The sequence below is a fragment of the Typopeltis vanoorti genome, chromosome 17 (genome assembly GCF_054136105.1).
Source record: "Typopeltis vanoorti isolate ZY-2024b chromosome 17, IOZ_Tvanoo_1.0, whole genome shotgun sequence".
Lineage (NCBI taxonomy): Eukaryota > Metazoa > Arthropoda > Arachnida > Uropygi > Thelyphonidae > Typopeltis > Typopeltis vanoorti.
Genome location: NC_143565.1, coordinates 79,075,561 through 79,094,283, shown reverse-complemented (window position 1 = coordinate 79,094,283; position 18,723 = coordinate 79,075,561). Strand labels below are relative to the sequence as shown.

Here is an 18,723-nt window from a genome sequence, read left to right as displayed (position 1 = left end):
TTGTATATCTCTCTGGTTTTGTCATCTTTGTTACCGAAGTGTGCCCGAATGCACATGTCTAATACAAGTGTATTAATCGCTGATGATGCCGATTTGACGTTGGCAAAATATAGGATAATAAGTAAATAATTATATTTATTAACAAATATGTTGTTAATTTCCTTAAAGTATATATGATGCTTTATAATATTGTTCTCACATCTGGGTTGGGACACCAATAGCCACCCTCAGAATGCCTGATATCCAGAAGAGAGCTATTCACTTAACAGATGACTTCTATCTCACTGACACCCTTCAATCACCTTCCCATACATAATCTGCTTCCATTATATCTTTCTTAAGGTATTCAATGTATGCTGCTCTGCTAAACTGGCCACCACCATTCTTCCACTTTCCTCTAATAATATGCAAACACAGGTGGTTGCTGGCTAACATCCATATAGGTTCAAGCACCAAACTCATTGCACCAACTTCTCATCCTCTTCCTTCATTCCATATATTTCTGTTCTTTAGAATAACTTCCCATATCATTTTGTCTAGTGAATACAAATCCCAATTATTATTAATGAAATTATTATTTAGAGCACCCAGAAGACTAGTTTCGTCTATATATCCATGAAACCATCTGGTGAATATGTCCCTGACATATTCATATTTTGTTCCACTCTTCATCAGGATTAGTAAATAATTTATTAAAAATCTTTATCCTCTGATGAAATTATATCTTGGAAAAAATAAAAGACAATCAATTATTCCCCCAAGATTTCTTCTTAATTAAGAAACATACAACACACTGATCTTATCAATATAGCACAAACCACCCTTAACAGACATGTACTTATTAAGAAAAAATAAAAAAAAATAAATAAAAATTTAAAAATCAGCGCACCATCCAGCAAGTTATGGCACACTGTGAAATAATGTTACAGTAAACAACTTGTTCTATTATAGGAATTCTTAGTCTTACAGCAAGAATTCTTATAATAAACTCAATGATGGAAAAAATTTCCATCACACACATAATAGCTACTTTAATCAAATCTCCAAGATCAATGAGAAATTTCAATAAATCATCCAGTTTGTTGCCTTTCATCAAGAACAAACTGGCTTGCATATCTTTGACAGATATATCAAATTCTCAGGCATTTAAGTTTGGCACAGAAGCCTACTCAACAAACAACTATTCTATGGTATGCCATCTGTCCTCTGCAACTAGATCACCAGCTTTCTCTCTAGTCGCTTACTATGAGTCATGATAGACAGTCTCCTCTCCTCAGATTTCCCCACCAATACAGAAGTATCCAGGGCGCTCTATACTTTCACTCACTCATTTCTTCCGGCACATAAATGGACCTGTTCTCACTGACTTCAAATCCTATCTACAGCATTGTTGATGATAGTAGACTCTATTCCTCCTTTTCATTTGAAAACCTTATAGTGCCCAATTATTAAAAACCTCAAATCTGTATAACCAATGTCCTAAACTCTGATCTCCTGGCTACAATGGAGCAAGGACAACCTTGTAGACTTCATCCTCATCATGTGCTGTCTCCGTCCAGGATGTTAACTACCATGATGTGACTCATCACTGACTGTGGGCATAAGGATAATGTAGTGAGGACCCTATCTATTCCACATTATTGTAAATATTCATGGTTGAAGATCCGTGTGTGTTCACAGGGCTGGTTTACCTGTTCTAAGGGAAGAAAAATCTGAGTTTCCGGGTGAAAAAAATCTCTACCTCCATATGAGACTAGCTAACTCATCTTTAGTAAAAAGTGACCCGATAAAGATTTCTCATGTTATGGACGGGAATTGAACCCAGATGTTTCTGACCCAAGGGCTTCGTCTATACCGACTGAGCTACGGAGGCTCCTGTAGACTTCAATGCCGCCAAAATTCAGCCCCCCCCGTCTAATCTCTCACAAAAAAAGATCCCACATTCCTGCCTGTAACTTTCGATAATACCTAGATATCCAAACATGATCAAATTTCCTTTCTTGGGCTGACCGGCACAAACACATCTCAGCCATAGCTTCTGCAACTGTGAAAACACTCAGTATACTTTTCCATTCAAGGCCCAATTCAGCTGTGCAACTGCTAACTTATAAATCTCAAATTTGCCCAGTCATGGAATACTGATCATACATTTGGAGTAGTGTACCAAAATTCTCTCTAAGAATGCCTGATTCTATGCAGCAGAGGGCAATCAGGTTAACTGATGATTCAGCTCTCACAGACTCACTATAATCCCTCTCTCATTGATTCTCACAGTTTTCTATCTTACGTCTGTTCTATGGGTACGTGCACCGCTCTACGGAACTTGCCACTATCATTTTCCACTTTCCTACAAAACTGTAAAAACAGGAGCAGCTGACCAATGATCAAGATCCATTTACAGTTCAGTTGCAACCTTCCCAAACCAACTTCTATGCCTCCTCTTTCATTCCATCTACCTTGGTTCATTTGAATAGTCTCTCCACTGTCTTCCCCAAAGACTAACTTTTGACTTTTCAAAAAATCTGTCAAGGGATTATTCCTTTCTTCTGACCACACATGGCACTGAAGTGTTATAGATCTTGTAACTTTTCATGTATGGGTCAGATATAAATTACACAAATGCTAGGAGTATCAGAAACAAAGGGGTAGAGTGTGTTGGCTTGGTCAATATGTTGGGACCTCAGATTATTGGCATTAGTGAGCCCTACTATCAACATCAGACAAACTAACTGGTATTGAGTGTAAAGGGTACCATATCTATAGGAAGGATAGACAGGATAGGAGAGGAGGGGGCATGCTGCTAATGTATCAGATGACTTGAATTCAGTTAGTGTTGAGACCTATGATTGTAGTACTAGTAACAGTATTTTCACATGCCAGTGAATTTGTAGCCATCTAGAGTGAAGTGGAATCTAACAAGATCAGATCAATTACATAGTGGAGTGTTGATACAGACCTGGCGGATCAGTTGCTAGTGATGAAGAAATGCATCACCAAATAAAGACAATGGGTGCAAAAACATTAAACATAATGAGAGATTTAAATTATCCAAATAATGATTGGGTAGTAATAAAATCTCATGAGAAGAATGACACTAAATTTATTTAGGTGTTGTGAGACAACTTCCTCAAGCAGCATGTGACAGAAGGAACTCAAGGTCAAAGAGTGTAAGATTTGATTATAGTATCAGAGGGTGTTTCAGTTAAAGAAGTAACTATTCTGCCTCCAGTTGGTGACAATGATGCTGAACTACAAAGCAGGAAATTATGACAAACTGAGCAGTATACGAAGTTCAGAGGAATGGTATCGGTTGCTGGATGGGAAGAATGTCAGCAATGCATAGGAAGCATTTAAAAAATACTTAAATGATGCAATATTAGAATATATTCTGAGAGTTCAAAGAATAAATAGGGCAGGAGTTAAATGGATGTGTAATGTTATTAAGCAAAAGAGTGATAAGAAACGGATAAATGTGGAAGGAATACTGTGTGCATAAGAATGATATCCGTTATGAAAATTATAAGTCACAACTTTTGTCCGGAAAGATAAGTCTGAGTATGAAAGAAACAGACTCTGCAAGGTAAACACAACCCACAAGAATTCTATTGATACGCTGCAGGTAAAAGAAAGAATAACTCTTCTGAATGTAGATGGTATGAGGGTGACAGATGCAGAAGAGATTGTTCAACTAATGAGTGCCCATTTTGCTAAGCTATCAACATGGTGTATGTAACATTGAGTTCACTGCTACCTCTTCACTGAATGAAGAAACTCAGGTGTATGAAGAGGAGGTATTAGAGCTGTTGCACAAACTGAATAGCAATTCAGCAGTAGGGACTGATGAGATATAAGCACAGATACTAACAGGGTGTGTTCAGCTGAAACAGCTATTCCTTTGATTATGCTATATAATTTGAGCCTCAGAATGGTGCATTCTGAAATGCACCATTCATGAATTTAGAAATGCATCAAATCTCTTGGGTAGCCTAGAATAGTGGTGGTGGTATTATTCACATTTTCACTCCCCCCAATATTCTGCAAAAATGGAGAGAACATATGGTAATCCCATTGCACAAGGGTGGTGCAAAGACAGATGTATCCAACTATCAACCAATCACTATTTCAGGAGTGGTGATGAATATTTTGGAAAAGTTAGTCAGAGATCACATTCAGTAAACATGGGTTTACTAAAGAAGGTCGAGTTTTAGCAATTTGCTCACATTCTATAATAACGTTACCATGAACTCGACAAAGGGAATAGATATGCCATCATACTTTTGGATTTTGCTAAGACTTTGGACAGAATACAACACAGAAGATTGTTGCCTAAATGGGAGAATATGGGTTTGGATTATATCAAAAAGTGGTATAAAGGGAATGTGGGTCTGCAATATTTAAGGTAACTAGTGGTGTACCACAAGGATCAGTGCTTGGTCCACTGTTATTCATTCTGTACATTAATGATACTGGGAAGGATTTGACAGGCAACATACAGCTATTTGCTGATGATGCAAAGATAGGTAGGATAATTAGGAATGCTGTTGATATGCAGTACTTGCAGAATGATTTGAATAAGCTGGAATTGTGGGCAGGTGAAAATGGATTTCAGTTCAATGTCAGTAAATCAAAGTCATACACTTTGGTGTGATTAGATATCCAATGCTGTATTATATTGGTGGAATTATGCTAGAAGAAACTGGGAATCATGGAGTGTTATCCTTATCTTTGACATGTAAAGATAAGGAGTCATTTTGCCTCTTTACAAAGCCTTGAGAAGACCTTACTTGGACTATGTGCACAGGTCTGGTCTCCTAGTTTCTGTTGTGATTCTGATAGAGTGGAGAGAGTGCAAAGGAGAGTATTAAAAATGATATCAGGATTGTGGAACATTGATTATGAAGACAGATTGAGAATTTGTAGACTGCAGACACTAGCAAACAGGAGGAAGAGGGGTGATATGATTGAGATTTAAACTTCCAAAAGGATCATACAGGAATTCAGTTAATGGAATTTTTCATTTTATGGAGGGAGTGGAGAAAGGACAAGAGGGCATCCTTGGAAGCTGAGAAAGAATGCCACTAAGAAGGGGGTGAGGGCTAGATTTTTCTCTCACAGGGCGGTGCATGATTGGAATGGATCGCCATTGGATGTTGTATGTGCAGGTAGTGTGAATGAATTCAAGAATAAGTATGATAGCAGGTGCGTGTAGTATGTGGCCTCTCTCTCTCTCGCTCTGGATGTGCCCCTGACTTCCTGTAGGTCTCTCTTAATAATAATAATAATAAATAAATAAATTAACAAGAAAGAAAATATTTCTTATACTGCTCAGACATGACAAACAAATAGGGAAAAGGACTGATGAACATCACTAGAAATGCATCAAATCTCTTGGGTAGCTCAGAATGGTGGTGGTATTATTCACTCTCCCAAAATAACATCAAGCTAATTCACATAAGACATTTTAGACACAGTTTATTTAAGGGATGCTCTGAGGATCTCTTGCAATGTCCAACTTGAATTGGAATAACGAGTTAAATTTCACAAGATTGGGAAATGTTTTTGAACTACAATAATCAGCATCCTTTTCCCCAGTTCATGTCAGAAAAATTCTTGTGTGATAGCATCAACTTTGGTGCTGGAAATGTTAGCCCAATTGATGCACAAAACAGGCTAATCACAGTTTAAAATCAAATTTGTGATAAACACAAGATTCAATTTGATTTGTTAATTAAGCATGCTGCACAGTTAATTTCATTACTGTAAAGTTAAGAATGCTACTGAATACAAGCATGAAATATTACATATAATAAAAAATACTGACTTGTGTCTTTATGATAAATATTGTGCATGAATTGTATGCTACATTTATGCTGAAATTGCATGGTATATTTATACTGAAGTTTGATTGTAGAAATACAATACAAAAAATAGCATTTTTATATAGTTAAGGTTGGTGACTGGATCAATAACACAGGATGAAGATAAACTATAAATGGTAGCAAGACAATCTATAGAGTGGTGCCATACATGAATTTCCAGGTCTCTTAAATTACAGTACCTTTCATTTCATACTTGGCTTCATAGACAAAAAATTAAGAGAAATTAGCTAAAATGCTAAACTAGCAGTATATAAGATATAGTGTTGAAACTAATTTTAAGCTATGGATCTGACAGTAGGGTTAGAATGAAACAGTTAATCAAAGACCAGACCACAAATACGATAGTTCTGAGCAAAATCATGCACATGACATCAAATGACAGAATCACTGCTGGCATTCAAGAATGTGTGAGCAGAGGTAATCTATGGTGATATGGTTACTTAAATACAATGAGAGAAGAAAGATTCTCTTGAGAAAAAAAAAAACAGTGTTTGTTTCCAGGAGAGTCAGGGAATATACTCCAAGGAAAGCTACAATCTAGGGGAAGGGATGTAATCAGAGGTACATTAAGGACTGAAATATAAAATATGATAATACCAGAGTCCTGCCAAATAACAGACTAATGTGGAGCAAATGCTGATAGGAAATTAGTAATAATGTAACTTATTCATGTAGTGCCATCGTTTGAAGATTTGTATCAGAAATTTTATGATGAAATATACACCCCCCCCCCTAAAAACAAAAAACAATGAGACTATTGGTTTAGCTGAAAATTAGTTTAAAACAGATTGAATTTCACTCTCCTATTTAACCATATTGTAAATATGACTATGTAGACACAGAAATGATGTATGGAAGAGGAGATGAAGGAGGCTAACTTGGTGACTTATTTGAAGGCTATGTACGGATTATACATTTAAATTCCTTTTTAACTTTTTTCTGCTATAGCGCATATGTTAAGAATTTTGACATAAAAACTTATAAACATTTGACTGATACCGAATGATTATAGAGCTATTGCTGTTTGAATTTAAAATTAAAAAAAAAAAAAAAGCTATGGAACTTTCACTGGTAGAAAATAAGAATATATAGGCATGCACCAAATAAAACGTTTATTCAAGAATTTTATCATTATCAATCCTTACACTTCCTTCAAAAAGGACACAGGTTACTATGATAATAAAGAAATAATCAAGTTTACATTATTACTAGCTTCCTATCAATATGTTCTTCCAAATTAATCTGTTATTTGTTAGATCTCTAACTCAGATCTTAACAACAACAGCTAGTTTTCTTGACATTACACTCCCATTCTCTCAATGTAATTTCTCAAATTACAAAACTCCAAATCTATTTCAACTGCAATTCATCTGTTACAAGTTCTTTCATCAATGAAATTAACTTCCCATATATATATATATATATACATACATATACACACATATAAAACCTACACATCATTTCTCCTATATAACCCATGCATTGAATTATTTGTGATTATGTCATATCTGCTGAATTCAAACCTCTCACAACAAATTTAAACTTTAGTCTCTTATTCTTCTTTTTTGTTTCTTTTGGTAATTCCTCAGTATCTTCTCACATTCTGTGAGAAGAAGATACTGAGGAATTGCCAACTTTTTAAATCACTGATATCTGCAAAAATTATTAACACTTTTACTTTTCCCTCTTTGTATTATAAACAACATTATTAAAGTATTTAATCTGTGCTACAGGAACACATTATTTTGTCAAGCACTTTGAAGCATACTTTTGATTATGGAATCAACATATAATATTATCTGCTCACTTTTCCCTTTTTCCTCTCTCCCCCCAAGAGAAATCTCATTCATACTCTGCTCACATGGCTACTTAATTCTCACTCTTCTCTGCTGCCCTACTTGTAAAATGCTTCTCAGTTGCTATAGCTCATGCTTTGTCCTGTGAAAACTGTGTTGAACTGTTGAAAGTGTAGAATCTACAAATGGCCATTAATAATGCAACATATGTGAAGTTACATTATCAATTGATGACAGCAAGAACATTAAATGCACTACAAAAAAGCCTTTCTACTACTTTTAAAATTAAACAACACAAGCAAGCAATGTTTGCACTCTAAAATTTTAATGGTTTGAAAATGATCAATGCCAAATTATATAACTTTAGCATGAGTTACCTTGATATTGCACTATTTTAAAAGATAAGAATCCTTCTTTTCACTATTAAGCACAAATGCTTGTAAGTGCCTCTGACCATCCCACCATCTTTTCCTTGGCCTTCCTCTATTTCTTTTTGCATTTGGTACTAGTTCTTTACTTTCTTTGGCTATCTGTCATCCTGCATTCTTTGTATATGATTTGGGATCCAACATTTATTGGCTATATTTTACAGTTTTCTCTGATTTTGTGAGTTCTGGATTATGTTTAATATCATTACATTTTCAATTTTTCTTAATGCTATCTTCTCAATAGCTTCACTGATTTGTCTAATTTTTGATACGCGCGTTTCTACTGCAAATCAGACAAATCAGACTAGTATTGACATCCAGGATGTCAATACTAGTCTGATTACTCCTTTATAAATTCTTATTTTTGTTTCTTTGCTTATATTCTTATTCTTCCAGATGAGGTTGCTGAGATATCCGGCATATCCTGTTTATTTCTATAATAATAAGATAAGAATCCTAAGAGTTTGTAGATTTGTCTCATTTGTCTCATAATTAAGTGTAGTGATAGCCCTATTTCAAACTCGTGGTACTTTTCTGAGACCACATGGAATGTACAATACTGCACCGGTACAAATGGAAATAATATTTTCTATAACTGAACTGTAGTTCATGTAGTTAATCATGAAGAAAGGATCAATTTTAAAATCTCTAACAGGAAACAGCTTAATGGAAAGCACTAATGAAAGACTAATTAATATATGGACTCTTCATTTCAAAGCATAAACATTGTATCTCATTTATCTACTTGGTAAAGAAAACAAATGGATCTTTATTATCTCCTTTTAATACAATTTATTGCCAAATAGAAGCCTTTTAAGTGCTTTTCTTTATTAGGAATATTTTGCTTTTACAGTTAGTCCAACCCTGAAAACTACTGGAAGTTCATAGCTTAGTAATGAAAAAAAAAACTAAAATACAATGCCCATACACCTTCTCTTCTTTTAATAGGGTTTAAAATAATAAAAAATACACCTTTTTTTAGCCAAGCATATACACAAACACAAAAGTTGCAAATGCACCTGCAATAAGAACATTAAAGGTTTCTGGAAGGTATTTTTTTATAATAATTTTTAGAATTAATATTTTTTAGAATAATTTTATAACCTAATTTTATAATACATATTTTACAAAAAAGGTATACATCAGTCAACAAAAAAGAAAGAAGAAAAACAACAAATTAATTATAAATTTAAATAATGAAACAACTTTTATAAGTATGAAAGTTATACCATAATAATCCTGCTTCAACTAAAAGGAAGAGAACATACCCTGGTATAAATAATATCTCTTGTATAGTTATGGCATCTGCTCCTGAATAAATAAATGTGCATCCTGAAAGAAAGTGACATTCACAGGTAATCAGTGTAAGAATATGTAACAATACTACTAACCCTAGCAAACGATAAGAGTATATCCTCTATTATGATGAGTAATACCATTGAACATCTTCATGTTCATTTCAGGATGGCCATATAAGTGACAGATACCACAGATGCAGAGAGAACATGTTTGTGTGTCCTTATGCATTCAGTTTAAATAAGGTAGAGGAAATCTTTCATGCTTTTATAAAATAAATAGTATTAAAATAATAACAAATGTAATTACCTTTTGGATGTTCAGTTCTCTTTTTTTTCTTCTTTTTAGTTTTACTACGATGCTGCTGCTGATGTTGATGCTTTTTATTGTCACTTTTGCACTCTCCTCTTTTTGAGATCTCTTTCCCATGTAGTGACTTAACTGTTTTTTCAAGTGATCCATCTTTAAGTAAGTTGTCAGGACACTTCTTTCCTATTTTTACCTGAGTTTTATGTGGTCTCTCTTTGCTTTCATGTTGCTTTCTTCTAGAAAGATCTATCTGAATTTCTCCGGAATTGTGGAGTTTAGATAATGAAAAAGCTGGTGCTTTGAGTAATTTTTTTTCATCATCTAGAAATTTGGTGTTTGGTAGAGAATTTAATCCCTCTGATTTTAACTTTGGACTACGCAATACATCAGAAGTTATCATTAAATTATCTTCTTTTTCTTCCTTTGCTTTATTTGAAATATTATTAGTATGAATTTTTTCCATTGATGACTTTGCTATTTCTCCTTTTCCAGAATGTGCTTCAAGAACAGATGCTGATTTTAGCCACTCTTTATTATCTGGAGCTGGACAATTCTGTTCTGCAATAGATTCTTTTGTTCCCTGATCTTCTACTTCGAATACCATATCTTCTTCACAATCACGAAGAATTGCTTCCATTTCATTATAATCTACACTTTCACTTTTGAAATCATTGCTGACATATGGATTAAATACTTCCTTTCTTTTTTCGACTTCAGCAACACTTATTTGGGAGCCTTCTGTTTTATTTCCTATATCATCCTTTTCAAATAATTCAGGTAGACTTTCAGTTTTAAGGCACTTTTCTAATATATCACCAGAATTAGTTAATTTGAATTCTGAAGAACACTCTTCTTGGTCTAGTTTGATACAAGAATTCATATTTTTATCAGTAACAATTTTAAAAGAATCTTCCATTTTTGATTCAAAAGCATGTTTCTCCTTTTTAGTAATGTCATGTCCAGTTTGTTTGATTTTAACCATCACATCAGGTTGACTAAATAATGCTGGTTCAAATAATTCTGCATTTACAGTACTAAGATTATGGCTTTCTCTTCTCATATGAACTTTCTTCTGGGGAGTATCTTTTGCAGTTACCCTTCCTTTAATGTCATTATTTTGTTTTTGACTATCTAGTTCTTTTTTCATTTTCTTTGTCATTTCTCTTTCTTCCAAGTATACCTGTTTATCCTCCACAGTGCTTTTTATAGCTTTCTTGTTTTCTCTTTCTTCAAGTTCAACTTTACAAGTATTTCCTTTTAAAGGGGAATATTCATCACTTCGACTCCTAGCATGTACTTTTCTAATTTTACCATCTACCTTATCAAATGTGTCTTTGTAATGGTTTTCAATATTGCTAACATCATCATTTTCCAAACTCAGTGATTTTCTTTTTCTTCGTACTGTTGAACTCTTCTTTCCTAAGCTGCTTACTGCATAATCTGTAGTAACAGATTTGTTTTCAGTTTCAGTTGTCTCCTTTATAAATTCACTCATATCATTTTCTTGATCAGTTTTTTCTTGTTCTTCTTCCTCTTCCTCCTCTTCATGACTGGATATCTTCCGTTTTCTTCCTTTTTTGAATTTTTTTTTAATTTGTTTTATAGTTGTTTCATTCCCCTCTTCAGTTAACTCTTCTTCTTTATCAAATTGTTTCTTTAAAGATCCTTTAAAAATTTGATCTTTTACTTTTTTCTCTGCAAATAACTCCTCAAGCTTCTCTTCAACATTTTCATTAATCTCTTTATCTACTTGCTCTTCTACACTATCTGCAACTTCTTTTACGGTTAATGGCTGTATCTCAGAATTTTCTGGTAATTCAGTTTTCAATTTATCCATCTGTTCCTTTTCATGTCTATGAAATTCTTCATTTTCTGTTTTTATTTTTTCAAGTTGCTCCCGCTCTACTTTTTCAATCTGTCTCTGTGACCGGCGTAATGGAAATTTATCAACTTGTTCAATTATTTTATTTTTTAAGTTTTCCTGTGATGAAGAAAATTCTTCAGAAGAAATACACCTGTAAGAGAAAATTAAAAGTATTTTCAGTTTTTCTTAATCATTATCATTAAGATTAAACAACTGCTGCAAATCTACTTCAAGAAAAAATATTATTAATAATAATGATTATTATTATTATTATTATTATTATACGAGCACCTACATGGAGTCTTCAGACTCCATGTAGGTGTAGGAGATCCAATCTATCATACCTCTCACTGAACCCATTAACAGACAAAACACTAAAAACTGACCCTGGCAACCCATTCCACTCATTCACAACTCTCCAAGCAAAAAGTATAGTCCTCACACCTCTATGAACCATGCCTTTATTCAAATTCCAGGGATGACCCCTTGTTCTGGTCCCTCGAGCCAAGTGCTGAAACATTTCTCCTGCATCATGTTTCTGGCATATTCCCTCTTTTTCTCCTATCAACGAACTTCTGCAATCCACACACCTTCAATCTATCCTCATAGGAACATTCCACAGGCCATTCACCATCTTGGTCACTCGCCTCTGAATCCTCTCCATCGCTTCCACATCCCCAAGAAACCCAGGGGACCAGATGTGAGCATATCAAGACCTTATAAAGAGGAATAACAATTTATCTCTTCCTGATAATGTGTTTTTCAATAGCTTATGAGCTATCTTAGCAAACCATAGAAATATGTACTCTCTACTTTAACTCTATGTCTACCACCACCCCTAAATCTCCAGCTTCATCTATTTCCTGGAGTACAAGTGCCATCAATATGATACATGGCTTGTAATCTATTTATTCCCAAAATGCATAACTTTACATTTCTCCAATTAAAATGACACCCATTAACTTTTGCCCATACTGACAGTCTATTTAAATCGTCCTGCAAGCTCTCCACATCACCTTGATTAACTATTACTCTACCTAATTTAGCATCATCAGCAAATAACTGAATATTTCCTTTCAGTTATTTCCTATATCATTTATGTACAAATTAAACAGCAATGGCCCCAGCACTGAACTTTGTGGCACACCACTAGTCATCTGTTTTTGCCTCAATTCTGCAACTCCATATACTAATTTTTGATATCTAGCTGCGACAGATAGCCATCCCCATTTGTTCTAATTTGCATAAGAGAGTTCTATATGTATTCTGTCAAATGGCTTTGCAAAATCCAGCAAAATCATCGTGTAGCCATTTCCTTTATCCAACTCAGCTGTTATTCTATTATAAGAAGCTAGTAAATTACCACGGCATGACTGACCCCTCACAAAGCCATGTTGACCTTCATACAGTATCATATTTTTATCTACCCATTCTTGAATTCTCTTTTTTTTTTTTTACCAAATTTTCTAGTACTTTTACCATGCCTGAGATATTGATTGGTGTATAATTTGATACTGCAGTCTTAGAACACCGCTTATGCAAACTTGCACCTTATCATCTACAAAACTGCATCATGTGAAACATATAGCTTGTTTCAAAAAAAAAAAAAAAAAAGCAAGCTACCATGCCCAAAATACTTTAACATAAAACTTCTATTATAACTATTTTCTTAGTAAAAAAACATTCATGTTTTCAACCTCATTATAGATAGATGTTTATAACAGTTTATATTTGCAACCTTCAGTAGTTTAAGTAATGAGTCAGTTAAGTAAACCAAACTGCTGTGGCAGTATAAAAATTGAAATGTTGAGCAAAATAAAAAGATTGCCAATGACAACATAATTCTGTCACAGGATCCACAAAATGGAAAACAACAGAATTCTCAATAACTGATTCAGTTGCAAAAGGAATGCAGGTATTTTTCACCCTATGCAGAAAACACAGAAGAAAACAATGTACCTACAGAGCTGTTTGTCATCTTAGTTTAAGTATGTTTCCTCTGATGTTCAGAAAAATCAAAATGAGAGGATAAACAATTTTAGATACTAAAATAAAGAGCTAAAAGACTTCAGTTTGGCAGTGCAAAAATTATAAAAATCAAGTGGATATTAGATCCAGCATTATTTCAAAGCCGAATGTAGAAACTTTGGAAGTTTCGTAAAACTAAGTTGATCAAAGAGCTTACAGGAATACACTCGCCGGCATTTACGAGTCATCTGAGCATGGACCACTTTAGAAAAAACGAGTGCTGACCAGGCGTCCATATATTCACTTTCCAATTTGGTCCAGTTTTTGATAAGGTTTTACCGGCCTGACAGCAGTTTCGAACTGGTTGGTTCTCTTCAGAGATCAGACAGAAACCTTAAGAGAGCAAAAACTCTCTTTCGATACTAAGGAACTTGAAATGTCGGAGAGATGTATTTTTCATGTATTTTTCGAAATAATGCTGGATCTAATAATCACTTGATTTTTATAATTTTTGCATCGCCAAACTGAAGCCTTTTGGCTCTTTATTTTAGTAAATACTTTTATGCACCGACCAGAGTTTGCTTAAGAAAAATACACCTCTCTGACGTTAGTACTGAAAGAGAGTTTTTGCTCTCTTAAGGTTTCTGCCTGGTCTCTGAAGAGAACGAACCAGTTCGAAACAGCTGTCAGGCCAGTGAAACCTTATCAAAAAATTGACCAAATTAGAAAGCAAATATATGGATGCCTGAGCAGTGTTCATGTTTTCTAAAGTGGTCCGAGCTAGGGCGACTTGTAAATGCCGGTGAGTGTATTCCCATAAGCTCTTTGGTCAACTTATTTTTAAGAAACTTCCATAGTTTAAACATTCAGCTTTGAAATAATGCTGGATCTAATATCCACTTGATTTTTACAATTCTAGATACCACTTGATATCCACTTGATTTTTACAATTCTAGATACTTTCATTAAATCACAAACTGCAGTGACTTCCATTTGTCCACTACTCTTCCAGCAAAAAAAACTGCTCTTCATTCTTTTGCTCATACCCTACTGACAGTTTATGAAGAGAGCCTCTCTTTCTCTCTCTCTCTCCACACTACTCAACTAGATAGACACAATGCCTCCTGCTTTTATCAGTATAAATTCTTCAATAAACTCTGTCTACCAGAAGGAACAATACCGTCTATTCACCAGACTGCATTGATATACCTTTAGTCGGAAATTTATTTTTCACTTGGTTAGACTATAATAAATTTAGTTTAATCCTTTATCCAAGTGTAAGCAAACAAAGTTTGCACCTGAAAATATCTTCAGGACTAAGGTAAGGTAGTGCAACACCAGGCAAACTCCGAGCAAAGGTGGACCAAGCTCTCATCACTCCTTGTCTCAGTATCTCCCATAATGCAAAGCACATCTCCTTGTGGACATGTATAATGCTATGCATTAAGGGAAAGGCCACTACCCAGATCGGTTTCAACCTTTATTGAGGTCTCATCAGTGGGAGGCAGACCAAACGTGGAGATACTAAGGCAGAAGCAATAGGAGAGGTCATATTTACCTATAGAAGTTGTCAACAGGTGTACTACCTTATTATTGAATTACTCTGGATTTAGAGAAAGATGTTGGAAGTTTATTTTTCACTTGGTTAGACTATAATAAATTTAGTTTAATCCTTTATCCAAGTGTAAGCAAACAAAGTTTGCACCTGAAAATATCTTCAGGTGAGGTAGTACAACACCAGGCAACTCCAAGCAAAGGTGGACCAAGCTCTCATCACTCCTTGTCTCAGTATCTCCCATAATGCAAAGCACATCTCCTTGCGGACATGTATACTTGGTATTGATCCACCTTTGCTCAGAGTTGCCTGGTGTTGCACTACCCTACCTTAGTCCTGAAGATATTTTCAGGTGCACACTTTGTTTGCTTACACTTGGATAAAGGATTAAACTAAATTTATTATAGTCTAACCAAGTGAAAAATAAACTTCCAACATCTTTCTCTAAATCCAGAGTAATTCAATAATAAGGTGGTACACCTGTTGGCAACTTCTATAGGTAAATATGACCTCTCCTATTGCTTCTGCCTTAGTATCTCCAAATTTGGATCTGCCTCCCACTGATGAGATCTCAATAAAGGTTGAAACCAGTCTGGGTAGTGGCCTTTCCCTTAATGCATAGCAGTATACATGTCTGCAAGGAGATGTGCTTTGCATTATGGAAGATACTGAGACAAGGAGTGATGAGAACTTGGTCCACCTTTGCTTGGAGTTGCCTGGTGTTGCACTACCTTACCTCAGTCCTGAAGATATTTTCAGGTGCAAACTTTGTTTGCTTACACTTGGATAAAGGATTAAACTAAATTTATTATATCTTTAGTCGTTAGTCAGGATGGCTTAAATAGAAATTAAGCTATGGAAATTAATGAGGAAAATTTCCTCAAAATCATCACCTAAAAAACAGACCACATCTGTACACAGTAATCCATATGAAGCCTGATTAAAACTTCATACAATGGAAAAAGAACAGCATTATCTCTTCATATCAGTCTTGAAATAATGTAGAGATTATCTCCATGTGTCAATCTCTTTCTCTACCTCAACACAACCATCATCCCCTAAAGTTCAAGCTTCAGAATGCTGCTATATGGTATAAATGGAACATTATACAGGGCAATACATTTGTAACAATTTCTGTCTGCTGTTATTGTAATATCTTCTTTTATTTTTTATTCCTAATTAGCAGTGCGCGCTTTTTCTCTCGTAACCTTCCTTACTTATTCTACTGCATACTATGTTTATCCACCTTCCATATTTACTAGTCATATGCCTATGAACACTGGAAAATTTATTTGTAATACTGCACCATCCAATATATCAGTATTCGGCATAAGACTCAATAAAACGTCCAGTAGATCTTTCTCTCTATCTCTCTTACTAGCGTAAATTCCTTCAACAAAGTTTACATAAACAGTCATGGTTCTTAAGTAATTAAACAGCACTATTAATGCCTTGGTTGTTTCCCGCTCCCAAGTCATTATTTTTAGAAAAAGTGCATTGTAAAATAAAGGATCAGGCAAAGAGGTTAGCTAACTCTCTGCTAAGTTATTTTTACAAATTTGATATCAACTTCTAACATGCCAATTGACTCTCTTATGGACACTTTTTATTACTATTAAACTAATTCTTAACAGTCCATATATAACATATCTCCTAGATTATAAGAGAAAATGTACAAAAGGGACGGAACTTACAAAGGCTGTGTCCCACATTCAGTCAAGAGTCTTATACTAAAAGTCTTTCTGGCATTTCTTTCATCTCAGATCTTAAGCTTCCTTCAGCGGTATCACGTAGTGATATTGGCGGGGCTTTTGGACTGCAATCTGCGGTACTCAAATGGCACATGCAAGAGGTTTCAGCATACGAACAAATTCTCCTCTGGATCCTACTTCGGGAACTTCTACTTCTAACTGCCGCCGACTGGCTCTGGCTCTCTTTGGTAACAGCGCTTCGCCTTTGCTCTCTCGGCACTTGGATCTCAGCTCTCCTCTGTCAGCAACTGGACCTGGACTCTCCTGCTTCGTAACTGGGGTTCTCTGCCGCCACTGCTCTGGTTCCGACTGTGCTCTGTTGTGGTTCCGATTGCCTCTCCTCTGCCAATGACTGGAAGCCCCTTATGCTCAGCTCAGTTCCCCTTTTATTTTGCGATCTCGGGTCCTTGCACTAATGGTAGTAAATCCCAAAGAATTCGGCATGACTCTTTCATCTTCTTTTAAGTTCAATCCGCTCTTTGTTCTCCTCCGAGCACTCCCTTTTTTTTTATCTTGCCGGTCAGCAGAAACTTGTCTCAACCTACGGCACTCTTAGATACTAACTTTAAAGGTGTTATGCGCAGAGCTTGCAAACAACTTTCTCATACACCTAACTGTAAACAACTTTCTTGTGCTCTTACACATAGCTATATACAAAGTTCCGATGGCAAAGCATTGCTTTTGTTTTTGACGTTAAAACAGTAAATACGGTCACTTCCCATAGGATTAACTACATTAATATTTAGCAAAATATACATAGAAACAAACAAGGTTATTTACAGTTCTCATGAGACTTGACCTATGTAAAAATCGATGTAAAGCACTTTGGTATTTCTAACCTAGATTGAATTTTACACATTGTCTATATTTAAGTGGTGAGTCAACAGTTAGAACTGAAAGAAGCAGAGGAAAGTATTTCACATAAAATAATGTGTGAGACAAGGATGAATTTTATCTCCACTCTTACTCATCATCTATATATATATATATATATATATATATATATAGATCACGTTATGAAAGAAAGTGCAATTAAACCTGATATGAGAATAGATTATATCAAATATAGCTCTCGAATATACTACTCACCTATGTCACACACCTCCTGCCTTTCACACTCTGTGTTTGTTCCAGCTTGTGTGCCTGTATGCACATACTTGGTTTCATTTCTCTGTATCCATAAAGATGCCTTGGTGACCAAAGTAAAATATTGACACAGTACTTGGTTGAGACTTGGTGAGGTCCCTGATAAACTTGAGGAAGAAAGATTCATTCTGATAACAAGGGAGAATTCAGCACTGAGAGCTATCTACCCACCAGCGAGACACATGCGAATGCCCACTATCTGGCAAGAAGCCTGCACTACAGGGAGTTTTGAGACCTGTTCCTGGACCATGGGGGTGGAGACTTGCTGCAAATTCACTAGCCAATTGATTCTATACAAGCGATCTGTTTTGTCAAAGCAGTGCATGATTATGAGGACCCTCCCCTTTTCATATGCTCATATCATAGGCTGCACCCGACAGCAATCATGGCTGCAGGATGCAGATCCCAGTGATGGTAGTCTGGAATATAGGACAATAACAAAAAATAAACACAGGCAAAGAATATGAAAAGAAAAAGACAAAGATGAAAAATGAAAAGACCCCCTCCACCACAAACTGGTGTCCGATATGAAGGGGTATAATTTTTTGACATTGTCTTTGATCCCTTTTTACAAAAAAGGGATCAAAGACAATGTCAAAAAATTTACTTTACAGATTGTTTTCTGTTTACTTGTAGTGAATATCCAGGAAATAATGGTAGCTGAAATTTTGCAAGATAGATCTGACCTATACCATAAATGACCAAATTTTATGATGAGGTTTCCACATGAC

The 18,723-nt window shown here is 35.2% G+C and overlaps 1 protein-coding gene across 8 annotated transcripts in view; it reads right to left on the bottom strand.

Moving 5' to 3' along the window:
* pps (protein partner of snf) overlaps positions 1-18,723 on the bottom strand; it is a 553,267-nt gene that overhangs the window by 348,572 nt on the left and 185,972 nt on the right. For all 8 annotated transcript variants that reach the window (XM_090406767.1, XM_090406772.1, XM_090406773.1 and 5 more), the window contains one exon: positions 9,709-11,723. In XM_090406767.1, the coding sequence (XP_090262893.1) occupies positions 9,709-11,723 (2,015 nt within the window). The remainder of the gene's footprint in view (positions 1-9,708; positions 11,724-18,723) is intronic.